We start from the raw sequence: 16,796 nt of genomic DNA, 5'->3' as shown, positions 1-16,796 counted from the left end.
TCTTCCTCAGCAAGAAGTATAAACAAATAAAGCCTGTTGCCGCAGACCTGCTTGGGACTGGACGCTTTCCCTCTCATGCCTCCATCCCTGATGAACACCAGATTGGGTGACTAAATTTAGCTCTAAACCTCTATTTTTTTCCTAATAATATTTTTTATTCCTGTCCAAAATCCTGATCCTTGGGCATTCTTGGAGTCTTTTCCTTTCCTTCTTTAATGGAATTGTAAAAACCTAAAGCAGGAGGGATCTTGGTGGTTTTATAGTTCAGAGTTCTTAATCAGAGAGGTGAGGATGGACTTCAGCTTGTCTGAAGTCTCTGCAATTACACGGGAAATTTTGTGTTTGCAGTTTTTCCCCCTTAAGGAAAAGGTCCATAGTCTTCATCAGATGCTACGAAAGATCTATGACCCTCTTTGATCTGGTTCATCTGTGACAATAACTCATCGATTAAGTACTTTATGATAGCCATTATACCTCTTACAAAGTTGATGCTAAGTCCTTCTACCCTTTCTAGTTCCTTGTATGTTAATGGTTTCCTCCTCTCCTCACTCCACTGGTTAACATTTTCTGTTTCCAGTCCTAGACCTAATGAGCACTCGGTCACCTGGAGAACTGTTAAAATGCCTGCCCTGGTTCAGTCGATCTGGAATGGGTCCTGTGATTCCGTGTTTCTAACAAGTTTCTAGGTGATGCAGTTGCTGCACCACAGTTTGGGGAGCAAAAGGCTAGACTGGGGGCCGGCCCGGTGGCGCAGCGGTTAAGTTCGCACGTTCCGCTTCTCGGCGGCCCGGGGTTCGCTGGTTCGGATCCCGGGTGCGGACATGGCACTGCTTGGCAGCCATGCTGTGGTAGGCGTCCCACGTATAAACTAGAGGAAGATGGGCACGGATGTTAGCTCAGAGCCAGGCTTCCTCAGCAAAAAGAGGAGGATTGGCAGTAGTTAGCTGAGGGCTAATCTTCCTCCAAAAAAAACAAAAACAAAAACAAAAAAAGGCTAGACTCTGTGTGCCCTGAGGGGAGAGGTCTGGTGCCCAGAGGGGCTGATACATAGAACCTGGCACATATTTCCCCCCTCTCATTTATTAGTTCATTTATTGGTTCATTCTTTCATTTTGCCTATGAACTGTAAATGCCAAGTATTTATCAGGCACTAAACTATTTAATAGGAATACATAGATGATTAAGTGTAAGTCCTATCTTCCTTGAACTAGTTTTTAGTCTTGTGTGGTAAACAAAGGAATTAAATTTGGTAATGTTGACCTTGAGTTGGTAGTGTCATCAAACCAAAGTGGGTCCAATTCTTGTTGAGTTGAAATCAAGAACTTTCACCAGAAGTAGTTGTCAAACAAACTAAAGTTTATTGGCTGCAAATAAGGAGCCCACAGGGAATTAATTCCCAAAGCCATGGCTCCCCAAACACCGGAAAGCAGGTGTCTTTTATTTCAGATGGGGAATGAATATTCAGGGAGAGGCGAGTATTTGCTTGCGCGGGCTCAGTTGGAAAACATTCTTCCACATACCCCACATGTTATGGTGAAAAGCCTTCGGCTTCTCCTGGGGTGGAGATCTTAGTATTAAAATGAAGCAAAGTGCGACCGCTCATCTGTGCAGGTGCTGTTCTTGCAGTGGGACTTAGTGGGTTCGGGGTGGTTGGTGATTGCATCTCTTAACATAACAACAGCAGCAGAAATAATTTGGAGAAAGAGTTAAGTGCTTCCGAAACCCCCCTTGAGTTCCTCAGGGCAATTAGTCTGTGACAGTAGCACAGGAAAAGGTACTCAAAGGTTAGATGGGTGAAGTACCTGTGGGACGTCCAATAGACAGTTGATCTGGACTGCCCGTTTGTTCTGTTCCCATGACCTGCAGTTACATTAACTGTGATCCCTATGTTACATATTTGGCTAGTTAAGCTCTAATCTCCCCACATCCCTAGAGTGTCTGTTTTATGTGAAGAACTGGGCTTTGGGTATGTTGAATTGAAATTATAGAGGTGTGTAAACGTAGAATTGTCTTGTAGGCATTAGAAATATGGCTTTAGAGCGTAGACAGTACAGCTAGAGATGTTAAAAATCCATTTTGTAAACAGCAAAGCACTGAAAAAAAGGTTAACTCTTGCTATTACTATTTTGGGAGTAAACAGGAGAAGAAAATTATCAGAGGACGTCTTACCTGTTTGTTCTTTAGTCATGACCATACTGTTACGTAGGTGATTTATGTTCGTTTTGCTTCCTTGACAATATTAAAAACCATGTGAGGTTTTTTTCCTTCTGGTAGTATAAGCATATAAGCTGATATTTCAAGAACAGTGTGTAAAAACTACAGATTCACAGAATAATCATGTTTTAAATTCTTTTCTTTTATGATATGGTACAATTGAAGATGTTTATTATACATTCTTTACATAGCAGAAAAATTGGAAACAACCTGAACGGCCAGGAAAATGGTTAGAAAAATTATGTGTTGCCATCTGAAATAATGCTTAGAACAAATTGTTTTAATAATGTGGGCAAATACTGTTAAGGGGAAAAAGCATGATATAAAATTGCATATACTGGATAATCTCAGCCATATTAAATGAGTAAATGAAAAGACTAGAAGGAAATAGATCAAATTATGTCATCTCTTGGTATTTGTGATTATAGATTATTTTCCCTGTTTACTACAATATACATTTATAACTTCCATAGAAAGACATTTTTATTTGAAGCATTTCACAGAAATGACAACAGAGTGGTCTGTGGTTCTAGTAGACTTTCTCCTGCAGCTGTAGCGCAGATTATTAGAGCTTTACTGTGCACCCGATGTTTCCACACAGTTGTCTTTTTCCGTTAGCTGTCGATAGTGACGTGCAATCAGGTGTGTTCATCAGAATAACCCATGCAGTGTTTAAAAATATACATGCTTCAGCTCAACCGCAGTGATTCTGATGACGTGGATCAAGAGCAGGACCAGCATCCATAGTTTCTAGAAGCTCCATAGTTGATTTGACTGGGCGCACCGGCTGAGAAACTTGTCTGTGAGCAGAAGCTGTTTTGTGTGATACTTTGCACTTAGCAGCAGGTGTCAACTTTTGAACTAACATTTTAAAGCCTCATTTGCATTTAGTTGTTAAACTTAAGGGGAAAGCAGCATATTCGAGTCATAGAAAATAAATCCAAATACAGATACTATACGTTGCCTAGAAAAAAACCTTGTTAAAGATTCCATTTAATAATATTCCATAGCTAATTTGTGATGTTTTTGGTTTATCGTTTTCTTCCTAGTGAATGGAGCGCCATAGAAAAAGAAATGGGTGATGGACTGCAGAGTGCTGGTCATCATATGGATGTGTAAGTACCTGGAGGATGTAAGGCAGAGCCTGAGGGGAAGGTCAGTGGGGAAACTTGGGTGATTCTGCCGTTCTTCTGTTTTTGTCACATTTGCTGGCATTTTTATCATGCTCTGTGTATGCAGATCTGACTCACATTTATCTCAGGAGTGCAGGGTTAGTTTAACATTCGAAAATCAATCAGTCCAATTCATGTATTAGCAGAATAAAGAAGAAAACCCATATGTTCATTTCAATACCTGTGGAAAAAGCATTTCAACATCCATTCACAGTAAACATTCTCATCAAACTGGAAATAAAAGGAATTTCCTCAGTCTAAAACTTACAGGTAATGTTGCACTCACTAGTGAAATAGCGATGGTTTCACCTAAGGTCAAGAGCAAGACAAAGTTGCCCGCTCTCCCCACTTCCACAGGTCCTAGTCAGTGCACTGAGGCAAGTGAGTCGAGTAAGAGGCATAAACCTCAGAAAGCAAGAAGTAAAACTGTCTATTTGCAGTTAAAGGATCTCTTAAATTGAAAATCATAAAGAATCAACCAAAGGGGCCTGCCCTGTGGCATAGTGGTTAAGTCTGCACGCTCTGCTTTGGCGGCCTGGGGTTTGCAGGTTTGGATCCAGGCACAGATCACACTGCTTGTCAAGCCATGCTGTGGCAGTGTCCCACATACAGAATAGAAGAAGATTGGCACAGAGGTTTGCTCAGCAACAATCTTCCTCACCAAAAAAAAAAAAAAAAGAACAAAAATGTTATAGAACAACTGAATTTAACAAGGATGCAGGATACACAATCAGTGTATAAAAAAAATCAATTCTTCTTAGATACTAGCAACACAATTGGAAAATCAAAATTTTAAAGCAGTACTGTTGATAATAGCATCAAACAAAATAGAGATTAATTTAATGAAAGATTGAAAGACCTCTGCCCTGAAATCTTTATATACAAATATTGCTGAAAGAAATTAAAGATCTAAATCAATGGAGAGAGAAACCATATCATGGGTTGGAAGACTGAGTTGTGTTAGTCTGACCATTCTTTCCAAATTGCGCTCTCAATCACAATTCCAGTGACTTTTTTGTGGAAATTGATCAGCCAATTCTAAAATTTATATGGAAATTCAAAAGACCTTGAGTAGCCAACAGCATTCAAGTAAGCACAGATTTCTTAGGAGATGAAAAAAGAAAAATTTTTTAAATGGCAAACAGTTCATCAAAATTAAAAATTTTTGCTTATCAAAGGATAGCATTGGGGAAAGGAAGAACGTGGGAGTTGTTAAAAGGGTACAGTTTTAATGGGGGAAGATGAAAAAGTTCTGGAGATGGATGGTGGTGATGGTAGTACAACAATGTGAGTGTACTTAATGCCACTAAACTATGACGTAAAAATGGTTCAAAAGGTAAATTTTATATAATGTATATTTTACTACACACACATACAAACACAAGACACCATCAAGATAATGAAGGGACAAGCCACAGACTGGGAGTAAACGTTTCTAACCATAATATATAAACAACTCCTACAACTCAGGAATAAAAAGAAATATTTATTTTATCTAAATATTATTTTTCTTTGGGCCATATTCAAGCTAACTGGGTACTTTTCAACCACTTTATTAAGAAGTCTTCATTCTGTTGACTTATTTTCAGTATTTGCAGGAATTTAGGATTGTCCCTTCAGTTGTATTAAGGAAAATTAATCTCGGTACTGATATCTAAAAATCTTTGCCATTTACGCTTTTCTACCCAAGGATATGCCATTTATCCCTACACTGTGTTTCCTATCTTTGAGCCCCTAACCCCATGGTTCCTCTTTTTGGTTTGTTTCCTTAACATTAACTCTTCCAGAATCTTAGACTTATGAACTAAAGGCAATTTTTCCTATTCTTTATGATGATTCTCAAGATTTTTTTCAGTCACATAGAGGAAATTCCACACTCTAACAAATGTAAATTTCTAATGACAGAATATGTACTTCACCTACTTTTATAAATCCTATAAGCACATCACTTTTCAATGACCTTAACATAGGTTCATTTATTTAATTATTTTTAGAACTTCAGTAAACTTTGTTTACATGCCTACATGAAGCAGGCCTGGAGACATAAAGTGTGTTTTTCTTTTATTCTCATGCTATAAGGAATCAGAATTAATTTGAAAAAAGGATGCCTATTGTACCGGTCAGAAGTAGTAAATAACATAGCCCATGTCCTTACAGAATTTATAATCCAATCAGAGAAATAAAACCAATGCGCAGCACGTTACTTTGATAAAGTTTAAGTTCTAAATTGTTGATAAGAGATCAGAAATAGAGTGATTAAATGAGCACTAAAGTAGCCTGGGACGATTTCCACGAGTTGTTGAGATATATGCTTATAGGATTTGGAGAAGGAGTATGGAGAGCCATCACATTTCTGTACAAGGAACAGACTGAGCTCCAGGAATGAGAATAACATGACAGTGAGGAGCTCGTCCGCATCAAAGCAAAAGTTGCTAGTGAGCATTCGAATAAAATAAGGCTTATACAATTTTCTGTAATCTTTGTTTGCTTGACTTTTCCTTTTTTAGCTTTTTGGCCTTACTGTATGTAGTTGCTACCAGGAACACTCATGCACCAATTATACTAAACTGTTATTCTTTCTACAGATTTTGTAGCCCTTTTGGATTATCTTTGAAGAAAAGATACTGGTCATACTGTGCTTAAGCACTCTATAGAAGGACCATTTTTTGTTTGTTTTGGTTTTTATTTCTAAGCCATTGTTGATCAAAACATTTTGGTAAAATTCAATAAAATAGTCATGGTAGTTAAAAACGCTATAAATGTTTCCATATACTTGTTCTCACTTTCTGTACTTAACTTTTTAAGTAGGAAATGATCTGTGGACTAGACTTTGAATAGAACTTCTTTAGAGCGTTAATACTTGTGTCCTGGTAAAAGTCACTCTGTGCAATGGTTTTTAAACAGGTATGCGTCTTCTATTGATGATATTTTAGAAGATGAAGAACATTATGCAGATCAGTTAAAGGAGTATCTTTTTTATGCAGAAGCACTGCGGTAAGTACCATACGTGTTCCAGACGTAGCTCTGTGGCTGGTCACCACTCTCTTCTTACGCTACTCTAAAATAAGGATAGTAAGGTCATGTTGAAATGAATTTATTCCCTCAGATATTGGATGGGGTCTCATGTATTCCTCTGTGTTGCAGAGTGCTGGGCACAGAAATTTAAGACGAGCCCTGTGCTTGAAACATATTGATAAAACCCATTATCTAAGGCATCAGATCTGTCTGTATGTTGTTCTTTCTACTTTTTTCAGTTTGAAGATTGGAAGCAAAGTACAGATTGTGTGTGTGTCACACTATCTGTCACTAGGTTGTATATTGCTATTTTGATTCTGTGATTTTTTTCACACTTGCATATCTTATGTCCTCAGTACAGTTGTAAAACTTCTTGATATCAGGACTTTGTCTTCTGTTTTTCTGTTATTACCTACAGAGCCAGACAGAAATCTCTGGTATATTGTCCTATTTAATTAAGAAGTTACTATAGTTTTTCTGTCCAATTTAGAAAAATGAATCATTTTCCTATAATAAGTGGCTTTTGGTCATAGTCACTTTTGGTCATTTTCCTGTCACTTTTAAAAGCAGTTATAAGAATTCTGTTAGTAAAACAGAGGAGCAATGTTCCTTTAGCTATTCAGTAACTGGTATGAAAACATCACATTGTTAGCCTTTTTCCTTCTAGAACTTTGAGTGGTAAGAAGTTTCACCAAGGTATTTTCGAGTTACCAAGCAAAAGAAAGTTACTGAATACAGTGGAATTCTCTGCAGCTCTTAAAAATTTTAGAAAAGCTTAATGTGTATTGATATGGAAACATGTCCATCGTGTATATAAGGAAGAAAAGATGTAGAATCGCTTGGGGCATGTGGACATGTGTATTTGTAGATGCCCAGCCAAAGTCCAGAAGGATAGACACCGTCTTCTAACATGGTTGTGTCTGGATGGTGGGAGTAGGGAAACGAGAGTGTTCTTGAAACTTTTTATTTTGTGCATTCCTTATTGGAATCTTTTTTTATTTTTATAGTGAGCATGGATTACTTTGATGATAAAAACTAATAAAGCTTTCTTCTTTTTTATTGAGAAATGACTGAGGTATCTTTTTAAAGAATACTCAGTTCCTATGTGAGATTATAGCATTAGTTCCTATGTTATACAGAAGATTTTTTTATTTGATTTTGAGGTCACATTGGTTTATGACATGTAAATTTCAGGTGTACATCATTATATTTCAACTTCTGTATAGACTGCATTGTGTTCACCACTAGAAGTGTAGTTTCCATCCATCACCATACATATGTGCCCCTTTACCGCTTTTACCCTCCCCTCACCCGCTTCCCCTCTGATAACCACTCATCTGTTCTCCTTATCTGTGTGTTTATCTTCCACATATGAGTGAAATCATATGGTATTTGTCTTTCTCTGTCTGACTTAACTTTGCTTAGCATAATACCCTCAGGGTCCATCCATTTAGTTGCAAATAGCACGATTTCATCTTTTTTATGACTGAGTAGTATTCCATTGTATATATACACTACATCTTCTTTATCCGTTCATCCATTGATCGGCACTTGGGTTGCTTCCATTCTTGGCTTTTGTGAATAATGCTGCAGTGAATACAGGGATGCATATATCCTTTTGAATTAGTGTTTTCATGTTCTTTGGATAAATATCCAGAAGTGGAATAGCTGGATCATATGGTATTTCTAACTTTAATTTTTTGAGAAATCTCCACACTGTTTTCCATAGTGGCTACACCAGTTTGCATTCCCACCAGCAGAGTATGAGGGTTCCCTTTTTTCTACATCTTCTCCAATACTTGTTATTTCTTGTATTTTTAGTAATAGCCATTGTGGTGAGCGTAAGGTGCTGTCTCATTGTAGGTTTTTTTGTTTTGTTTTTTGAGGACGATTAGCCCTGAGCTAACATCTGCTGCCAATCCTCCTCTTTTTGCTGAGGAAGATTGGCCCTGAGCTAACATCTGTACCCATCTTCCTCTACTTTATGTATGGGACGCCTGCCACAGCATAGCCTGTCAAGCGGTGCCATGACTGCACCCGGCATCCGAACTGGTGAACCCCAGGCTGCCGAAGTGGAACATGCGAGCTTAACCGCTACGCCACTGGGCCAGCCCCTCATTGTAGTTTTGATTTGCATTTCCTTAGTAATTATTGATGTTGAATATCTTTTCATGTGCCTGTTGGCCACAAAAGATGTACGTGATAATGGTACGTTTATTGAAAAAATGTTGCAAGTATCTAGAAAACAACCTTTTTGTTTTAAACATACATAAAGTTTTTACGCTTAGCTTCTGCTAGATTTAATTTTCAACGTTGGGCTACTACACTTTAAAATTGAAAATTCTGGGTACACAAGTTCTGACCCGAGTAAGACATTGTGAATGCCTCCCCTTTACTTCTGGAAAAATTGTTTAACATGTTAAATGGAAAGACACAAAAATTAAATTGCAGGGCTTTTTCATCCCTAGGGCTGTGTGCAGGAAACATGAGCTTATGCAGTATGACTTGGAGATGGCTGCTCAGGACTTAGCGTCGAAGAAGCAGCAATGTGAGGAGCTGGCAACAGGGGTGAGTGTTTCTCATTTAGAGCTCTAGGATTATTGCAGCGAGCCTTATGTGGGACGAGTGCAGTTATAATAACCAGGGGATCTGTAGCTTTCACAGGGGAATAATTTGTGGGCAGCTTTATAATTGTTTGGGTTGTGATCTTGCTATAAAAAGATGTAAGCCATTAAAATGTTGTACTATATTACTGTAAGACATTTTGCTGACATTGCCCCGTGTAATAAGTGTCATCTCATTGCTGATTAAGTCTGAGTGAAAAGACATTATTCTTTGGGATTGAAATAATGGCCTTTGTCAGGTTTAATTTTACAAGGTATATTATAGAAATTTTACTTTACTTTCTATCAGTTAAAAAAAGAATCCTTCCCCCGTTAGAATCAGTGCCTCTCTCCTAACAAGGAGCTTTCTGTGTGCTTTATCCTTGAATGCTTAGTGAATACTTGCGAAGAAAATTCCATATCTTATTGTATTAAACTTAGATCATTTGAATAACCAGCTTTCTACTGTCCAGCTGTTTCGTTGGAATAATGAGCTGTCGTCGTGAGAGCACACAATCTGGAAGTAGTGAAGCAGTGACAGTGCCAGCATTTAGGAGTCACTTACTGGTTAACAAGCACTTTAGTTTTAAAAGTGTTTGTATGTTACCCACTTGATACCTGTATGAAAAGTCACACCTATGTGGGAGAAGACCTGTGACCATAGGCAGGTATATGTTAGGCTTGATTTATTTTTAAAACTCAGGGGAAGGTCCCAGGCCATCTTCAGGGAGCTTGGTTCTCTTCGCCGGCATGTGAAGGGACAGGTGCTCCCTCAGTACACTCCAGAGAGTGAGGAAATGTAAGAGCAGCACAGCTTGGGTTTAGGCATCCTGTTTGATTAATAGAGACCCAAGTTTTAGTGTGAGTTATGCAGATTTTAAATATGTTTCTTTAGTTTGATTTATTTCCGTTGTTGCCTGTTGAATATTATCTATTTCTTATGCTATAGGATAATTTTTAAAAATATGACCGCTAATGTGAAGAAATAACTTACCTAATACTTCACCTAGAAGTTTTCCATTCTATTAAGAAGGTCAGTTAGAATTTTACCCTTTTTGACTATTCTATATTATTCCAGTGTTAGAAATCATATGAGGAGCCCCTGGTTGTAAAGCTTATGGTGCTTCTGTCTGAGCCAGGGCGAAAGTTTTTAATTTCCTTTTTTTAAGTGTACAGTTTAGTAGTAGTAAGTACATTCACATTGTTGCATAACACCTAAAAATAGTCAAGATGATAAACTTTATATTTTACCATAATGAAAAATTTTTTTAAAAAGGACATTAAAAACTTTTTGATCTTGGGGGCCGGCCCCGTGGCCGAGTGGTTAAGTTCGTGCACTCTGCTGCAGGCAGCCCAGTGTTTTGTTGGTTCAAATCCTGGGCGCGGGCATGGCACTGCTCATCGAGCCATGCAGAGGTGGTGTCCCACATGCCACAACTAGAAGGACCCACAACTAAGAATATACAACTATGTACTGGGAGGCTTTGGGGAGAAAAAGGAAAAAAACATTAAAAAAATAAATATTTAAAAAAAAAATTTTTGATCTTGCAAAATTGAAACTCTATACTCATTAAACGTCAACCGTCAATTTCCCTCCTCCCAGCCCCTGGCCACCCCCATTCTACCTTTTCCTTCTGAATTGGCTACTCCAGATACCGCATAGAAGCAGAATCATACAGTTTTTGTCTTTTTATGACTGGGTTATGTCACTTAACATTATGTTGTAGCATGTGTGAGAATTTCCTTCCTTTTTAAGGCTGAATAATACCGCGTTATAGGTATATACCATATTTTGCTTATCCATTCATCTGTTTCTATTTCCTTTTAGACCGTGAGAACATTTTCTTTGAAGGGAATGACTACCAAGCTCTTTGGTCAAGAAACTCCAGAGCAGAGAGAAGCCAGAATAAAGGTGCTAGAAGAACAAATAAATGAAGGAGAACAACAGCTAAAGTCTAAAAATCTGGAAGGCAGGTAAAAATGCTGAGATGTTTAACAAAGCTGGACGTGTAGGCTACATGGCAGATTATTTCTTTCTAATCTTTATAACCAGCTTCATTAGCATCCCTGAATATACCCTGTTCTTGTCAAATGCAATGATTGAATCCCTAATTTGAGTTATCAAAAATCATGTTATAGAAGCATTGTTTTAATGTGGGAAGGAAAAAGAAGAAAGATTCACTTCACTTTGCATGATTTCTACCCCTTGCACATTTCCTCTACCCTTCTTTTCTGTCATTTGACAAAAGGCTGCTCATTCTTCAGCGCCCAGCTCTTGTGTTACTTCCTTTGCGAAGTCTTCTCTTATCCCCGCAGACTGTCGTAGCACTGAGTTCAGGCCACTGTAGCGTAGCAGTTTTGTATGGGGTGCTTAGTTGTTCTTTATGACTGTCCCTGGCTAAATTATGAGCCCTTCAAAGTCAATGACTGCATCTTTTTCATCTTTATGTCCCAACACTTTGTGTAATGGTGGCTAGTAGTTAAGATTCAGTGCTGTCACCACTGAGGCCCGGGTTTGTTTCCAGTCAGAGAACCACACCACCTTTCACTTTTCACACTGTGGTAGCTGCATGTTGCTGTGATGCTGAAAGCTCTGCCACTGGTATTTCAAATACCGGCAGGGTCATCCATGGTGGACAGGTTTCAGCAGAGGTTCCAGACCGGGACAGACTAGGAAGAGGGACCTGGCCACCCACTTCCAAAAGAACTGGCCGTGAATACGCTATGAGTAGCATGGGAGCATTGTCTGATACAGCACCATTGGGTGAGATGATGGGGCGAAAAGACCAGGCAGGGTTCTGCTCTGCTGTCCACAGGGTCGCTAGGAGTTGGAATTCACTCAGCGGCATTAACAGCAACAAACCTCGAATAGGGCTTGGCATGTAATTATTCCATAAATATTTCTAGAAATTTAATTCTCAAAGGTATGCCATCACTGTTTGGCTCATTTTTCTTACTGTGGTTTTTGTCTGATAGTCAGTGAGTAGACCAAGTGTATGTCATTGGTTTGGAGGTGGTTTTGTTAATTTTTAGAACTGCTTGCACTAAATAAATCAAAGTAAACTTACATGAATAGAGTTTAAAAAGACAAATGCCTCAGACTTTTTAAAACTCTCGTCATTTAAAGCAAGGAGGTGATAAATGTGATACATAATCCCATTCTTGTCACTAAGAGAGTATATTTTCCAGTGACCCTAGGAAGGCAACTTCATGTGGCATCTGTTAGGCTTGTGAGCTTCAAGGAGCCATCTGCATCTGTTTTATAGGAATAATTTGAAGCTGGAATTCTTGTGGCAAAAATATAGATTATTAAAATGTAGAAGAATGTATGACTGTCTGCTTTTCTCCCACTGTAATTTTTAGGAAGAGAAAAAAACAACTATTTTATACAAGCAATAGCTTTTTCCTCTATATAGAGAAATTAAAACCAACTCAAATGAGGACCAGTTATTTGAATTTACAATATATAATTTAATTAATTTAAGAATAATAATGACTGTACCTTTTATTTCAGAGAATTTGTGAAAAATGCTTGGGCTGATATTGAGCGCTTCAAAGAACAAAAGAACCGTGATTTAAAGGAGGCCCTCATAAGCTACGCAGTCATGCAGATCAGTATGTGCAAAAAGGTAGGTTTTGGTTTCAGTGAAGATACAGGTATATTCAGAAGTGCTTACAAATGTCTTTAAAACTAATTTCTGTTATTTGGACCAGAGTATTTATCATTTTCATTTTTAAAGCCCATTCTTCTCCCCTTCCAGAAAGTTTCCCAGTTTCTCTACTTAATTTTGAAAGAAGTGTCATAACCAAAATATTGATTACTGAGTCTCCACTCATCTGAAGTTCCAAATTTATATGCCCCATTTATAACTTGTATTTGAAAATATACTCTAACAATGTTACTTTGATTATATCACGTTCTTGGACAGGGCGGTGAAATACTGTTCCTAACAGTGATGTATACTTTGATTGGAAAATAGCTTAAATGTTATTTTGGGGAAATGTGGTTATGATGTGGTTTGTTGTCAGAGTAAATCCTTCATGGAGCTGATATCTTCAGTAGAAGATATGAACGGTGAAGCTTATTCTGGTTAAAATAAGTGTTTTGACAATGGTGGAAATCTTTCTGAAATACTGTTGTAAGAACAAAACATAAAACATTCCTTAACCTTTTTTTCATAACCCAAGATCTGCCTGTCTGACCGCCAGTTAGTGCCAGTGCTTTACATTTGTCAGGCAGTTCACAGTTTATCCAGCGATTTAACCTGTGTTCTCTTAGTAGATCATACAGTAAGACGGATTCCCGTATTTATGAAGACCTCTCAGAGGGAGGAATCACACTCAGATAAACACTCTCAGGCTTTAACTTACCCCAAATTTCTATTTTTCTGGCTAGGAACCATCACTTTCCTAGACCTTTTCACTTGTATCACCAGCAGTAGCAGTAGACAGCAAAGATACTCTGAGGCGTTAGCACGAGACCCACACAGTAGTCAAGTGGGCTCCTTTTTTGTTGGGCAAATTCATATTTATGTCTCAGTGAGATTTAAGTTACTTCATGTTGTGGATCTCTGGGGTCACTTAAGAGAAGTTAAAACCATGACCCGTCAGTCTGCAGATGCTCATGGCTGAACATATTGTAGTTTGGTGCTCTGGAGTTCCCATCTCTGTTGCTGTCATCCCGTCTCTCCACTGCCTGCCTGCTTTACAGGGGGCTTCACATTTACGTCTTCCTTCAGACCTGCCTTTTTAAATCTCAGGTGGTCTCATAGATCAGAAAACAAAGGCTTTTAGAGTTGGTTCTGTTTTGTTTTGTTCCTATAAAAGACTCATTAATAAGCTCCTTGTGATCTTTCATTTGCTTCTTTTCCAAAGTAAAATGCAGGCTTCATAGAATATCTCAAAGGATTTTTTGCCCCACTTTGCTTAGGGTGGTGTGGTTGAGGGTGCTAGAAATTAATCTCTAAATTAAAAAGATCTTACTGTAGGTATATTTGGACATACTGCTGGATAGCTTATGCGCCTACCCATGTGTCCCGAGGTCCTAACTGTAGTGAACAGGAGATTACTGACACGAGACGAGAAGAGTGGGTGTTCACCTTATTTCCCAAGAACAGTGCTGTAAAGTTTCGTCATGTTTTGTTTTCTTCCCTGCGTGGAACAGATTCGTATATTTGGAAATCCACAGTGTTCTTGTTTTTAGAAACTTAAAGTTAGGTATGAGAAGTCAAGATTAACATCAGGGTTTTTTTGGATAAATATGGGTGTCTGTATTTTGTTCTTTTACTTGTGTATTAACTTTTAAAGTATATCATACTTTGTTATAATGTCAGCTGTTCAAAGTGGTAATTTAATATAAGTGAATTACTAAATTGCAGTAGTAATAAACCAAAAGAAAAAAATTTTAAATAAAAAAATATTAATATTAGTATTTAAAAAGCAAATATCACTTCTTAGTGTTTTTCTGGTCAACCTTTTTAATGGTAAATTTTCCAATTTGTTGAACAAGGAGTCTGAGGCTTTTAAGAAATACTTGATTGAGTGTCCAGTTATTTTATCTTTTTAAATTTTAAAAATTATCATAACAATAACATATATGCTCATTGCAAAAATTTCAAATAATCCAGAGCGTATTAAGTAAAAATTCTCTCCCTCCTCCCTCAAGTCGCCTTTTGAAATTCACCACTGTTACACCCTCAGTGTATCCTGGCAGACGTTTTTGAACATACACGATCTTGCAGAAAATACACTTTCCTCTTCCCCTCAGAAATGGGATGGCATTGCATGTGCTAGTGTGTAGTTGCTTTGTCACTTGATGTCTCACAGACATCTCACTAGGACGGTGTGTGAGATCTCTCTCAGCCTTTCTAACAATAGATACTCCATTAGGTAGTACTTTATCCAGCCAGCCTGAGACATTTTAAAGGATTTTTGTTTTTATTTACTTGTTTATTTGCTTTTCGTATTCCATCAGAAAGGAAAAAGACTCAAAAGATTCTTGATTTTTTTCTCTTGTTTGAAGCCTTGATAAATATTGACACACTTAAATGTTTAAGTATTAAAGAAAATATTCCTTCATGGATTAGCAGTTATTGCAGAATATAAATTTTTTTTATTGAAAAAGTACCTTTGTTTCTACCACTTCCTTAGGTTTTACTGTTGACATTTTTATAGACGTGCATTTTTATTTAAGCATATTAGGTATATTATAGGATATTAGCTTTGCTAAATAGTCTGTCAGAACCATTGAGAGGGATTTGAGAATTTAGTTCATAATTGATTTTTATCAAAACATTAGTTTTTAGACTAATTTAATAATCGTAAATTTATATTTGTTAGACTAATAAGGTTTATTCTTTTGTTTCAAATGTTATATAGAAAAAACTCCTTGAGAACTTGTTTGATTTACAAACAGAAACGATATGAACATGTGATAGGAGTAAATGAGTTTGTTATGAACCTTGAAAACAGTTTTTCAAGAAGTTGTAGTTCTTTCTCCATTTTGAAGATGGGTTCATACGAATGATTCTCTTGCTTTTGTCAGAAACATTAGACATTCACTTACATTAGCCATTGCCAGAAACAGTATCATACGTGCTGGACTTGCTGTTAATTTTTCCGAAAAGTAAGACTTAGCACACCAGTAAGCCGAGTGCCTGGGCTTTCAGAATCCTTCCAAAATCATTTTAAAGTTCCTTTTTTTTTTTTTAGGGAATTCAAGTTTGGACCAATGCTAAGGAATGCTTTAGCAAGATGTAATCCTGTGAAATGAATTTCTCTTCAATCAAAGTGCCCCAAAACAGAAGCACAAGTAAATTAAAAAAATTTAAGTTGCTACGCAGTATACACAAAAATGCGTAAGTTGAGTAGCTTCAACTTTCTTTAATTTGATTGTAGTTGTGTTAATATAGCACAAAACGTATGTATTTTAATAGAGATTAAATATTATAATTTCAGGTTTTGGGGACTGGTGCTGATTCCAAAAAATTAATTTGATAAAATATACCAATGGATAGTTTGTCAGGCTTCTGAACCAATGACTGAATATCAAGATGTTAGGTGATTTCTAGATGTCTGTTTCAATGTCACCTGTTTCAAATCTGTTTATGTAGGGAGTTTTTTCCTAAGATTGAATTCCTATCTTTACTTGGTAAGACCCACTAATCTGTTATAGGGGGTTATTTTTTCTTGCCTTATAGTTGAGCTGTTTGGTTTGACAAAGCTCAGCAGAAACTTAGTGTGAAATCTAAGATTTTCTCCCACATTCATTGATGCCCCCTGTAACATTTGCATACACTAGAAAATGCCTTCAATTTGTGTTTTACCAGAATTTTGATACTGGTCAGAAATTTTATACTGCCAACAAAGAAGACTCAACTTCTCAGATATATAGTGGAATACGTTGTTATGATGTAGGAATTGCTATATAGGAAATTTTAATTGAGTGTGTTACATATAAGCATTAAATTCTTCTCAAATAATTCTTAACCTCAGTGATGAGCCTAAATTTACTCTGCTTGGCTCTCTACACATGGCATTTCAGGGTACAAGATGTAGCATTTCAATGTATAAGATATATGTAGTAAACATATGTTTTAGTATCTTCATTATTAAACATCCTTCTTTTCTGTCGCTTGGCTGTAATTTTTGTAAAGATAAATTATCTTGTTTTGTGTGTGTGTTTTTGTGGTATATGTTCAGAAGCCAAGCACCCTCGTTTTGCTAGCTTTGCAGAATCTTACATGTGTACTCATTATTTCTAATTATGTAAAATAAAATTTCCAATACTGTT

General features: G+C 37.2%; 1 protein-coding gene across 1 annotated transcript in view; it reads left to right on the top strand.

Moving 5' to 3' along the window:
• The window catches only part of SNX4 (sorting nexin 4), a 61,352-nt gene extending 44,556 nt beyond the window's left edge, over positions 1-16,796 (top strand). The window contains exons 9-14 of the mRNA XM_046658905.1: positions 3,264-3,329; positions 6,291-6,380; positions 8,870-8,969; positions 10,833-10,978; positions 12,519-12,633; positions 15,716-16,796. Coding sequence (XP_046514861.1) covers positions 3,264-3,329; positions 6,291-6,380; positions 8,870-8,969; positions 10,833-10,978; positions 12,519-12,633; positions 15,716-15,763 — 565 coding nt within the window. The 3' untranslated portion in view covers positions 15,764-16,796. The remainder of the gene's footprint in view (positions 1-3,263; positions 3,330-6,290; positions 6,381-8,869; positions 8,970-10,832; positions 10,979-12,518; positions 12,634-15,715) is intronic.

Source organism: Equus quagga, chromosome 4 (genome assembly GCF_021613505.1).
Source record: "Equus quagga isolate Etosha38 chromosome 4, UCLA_HA_Equagga_1.0, whole genome shotgun sequence".
Taxonomy (NCBI): domain Eukaryota; kingdom Metazoa; phylum Chordata; class Mammalia; order Perissodactyla; family Equidae; genus Equus; species Equus quagga.
The sequence above is the reverse complement of the archived record's forward strand: the minus strand, read 5'-3'. Positions and strand labels throughout refer to the sequence as shown.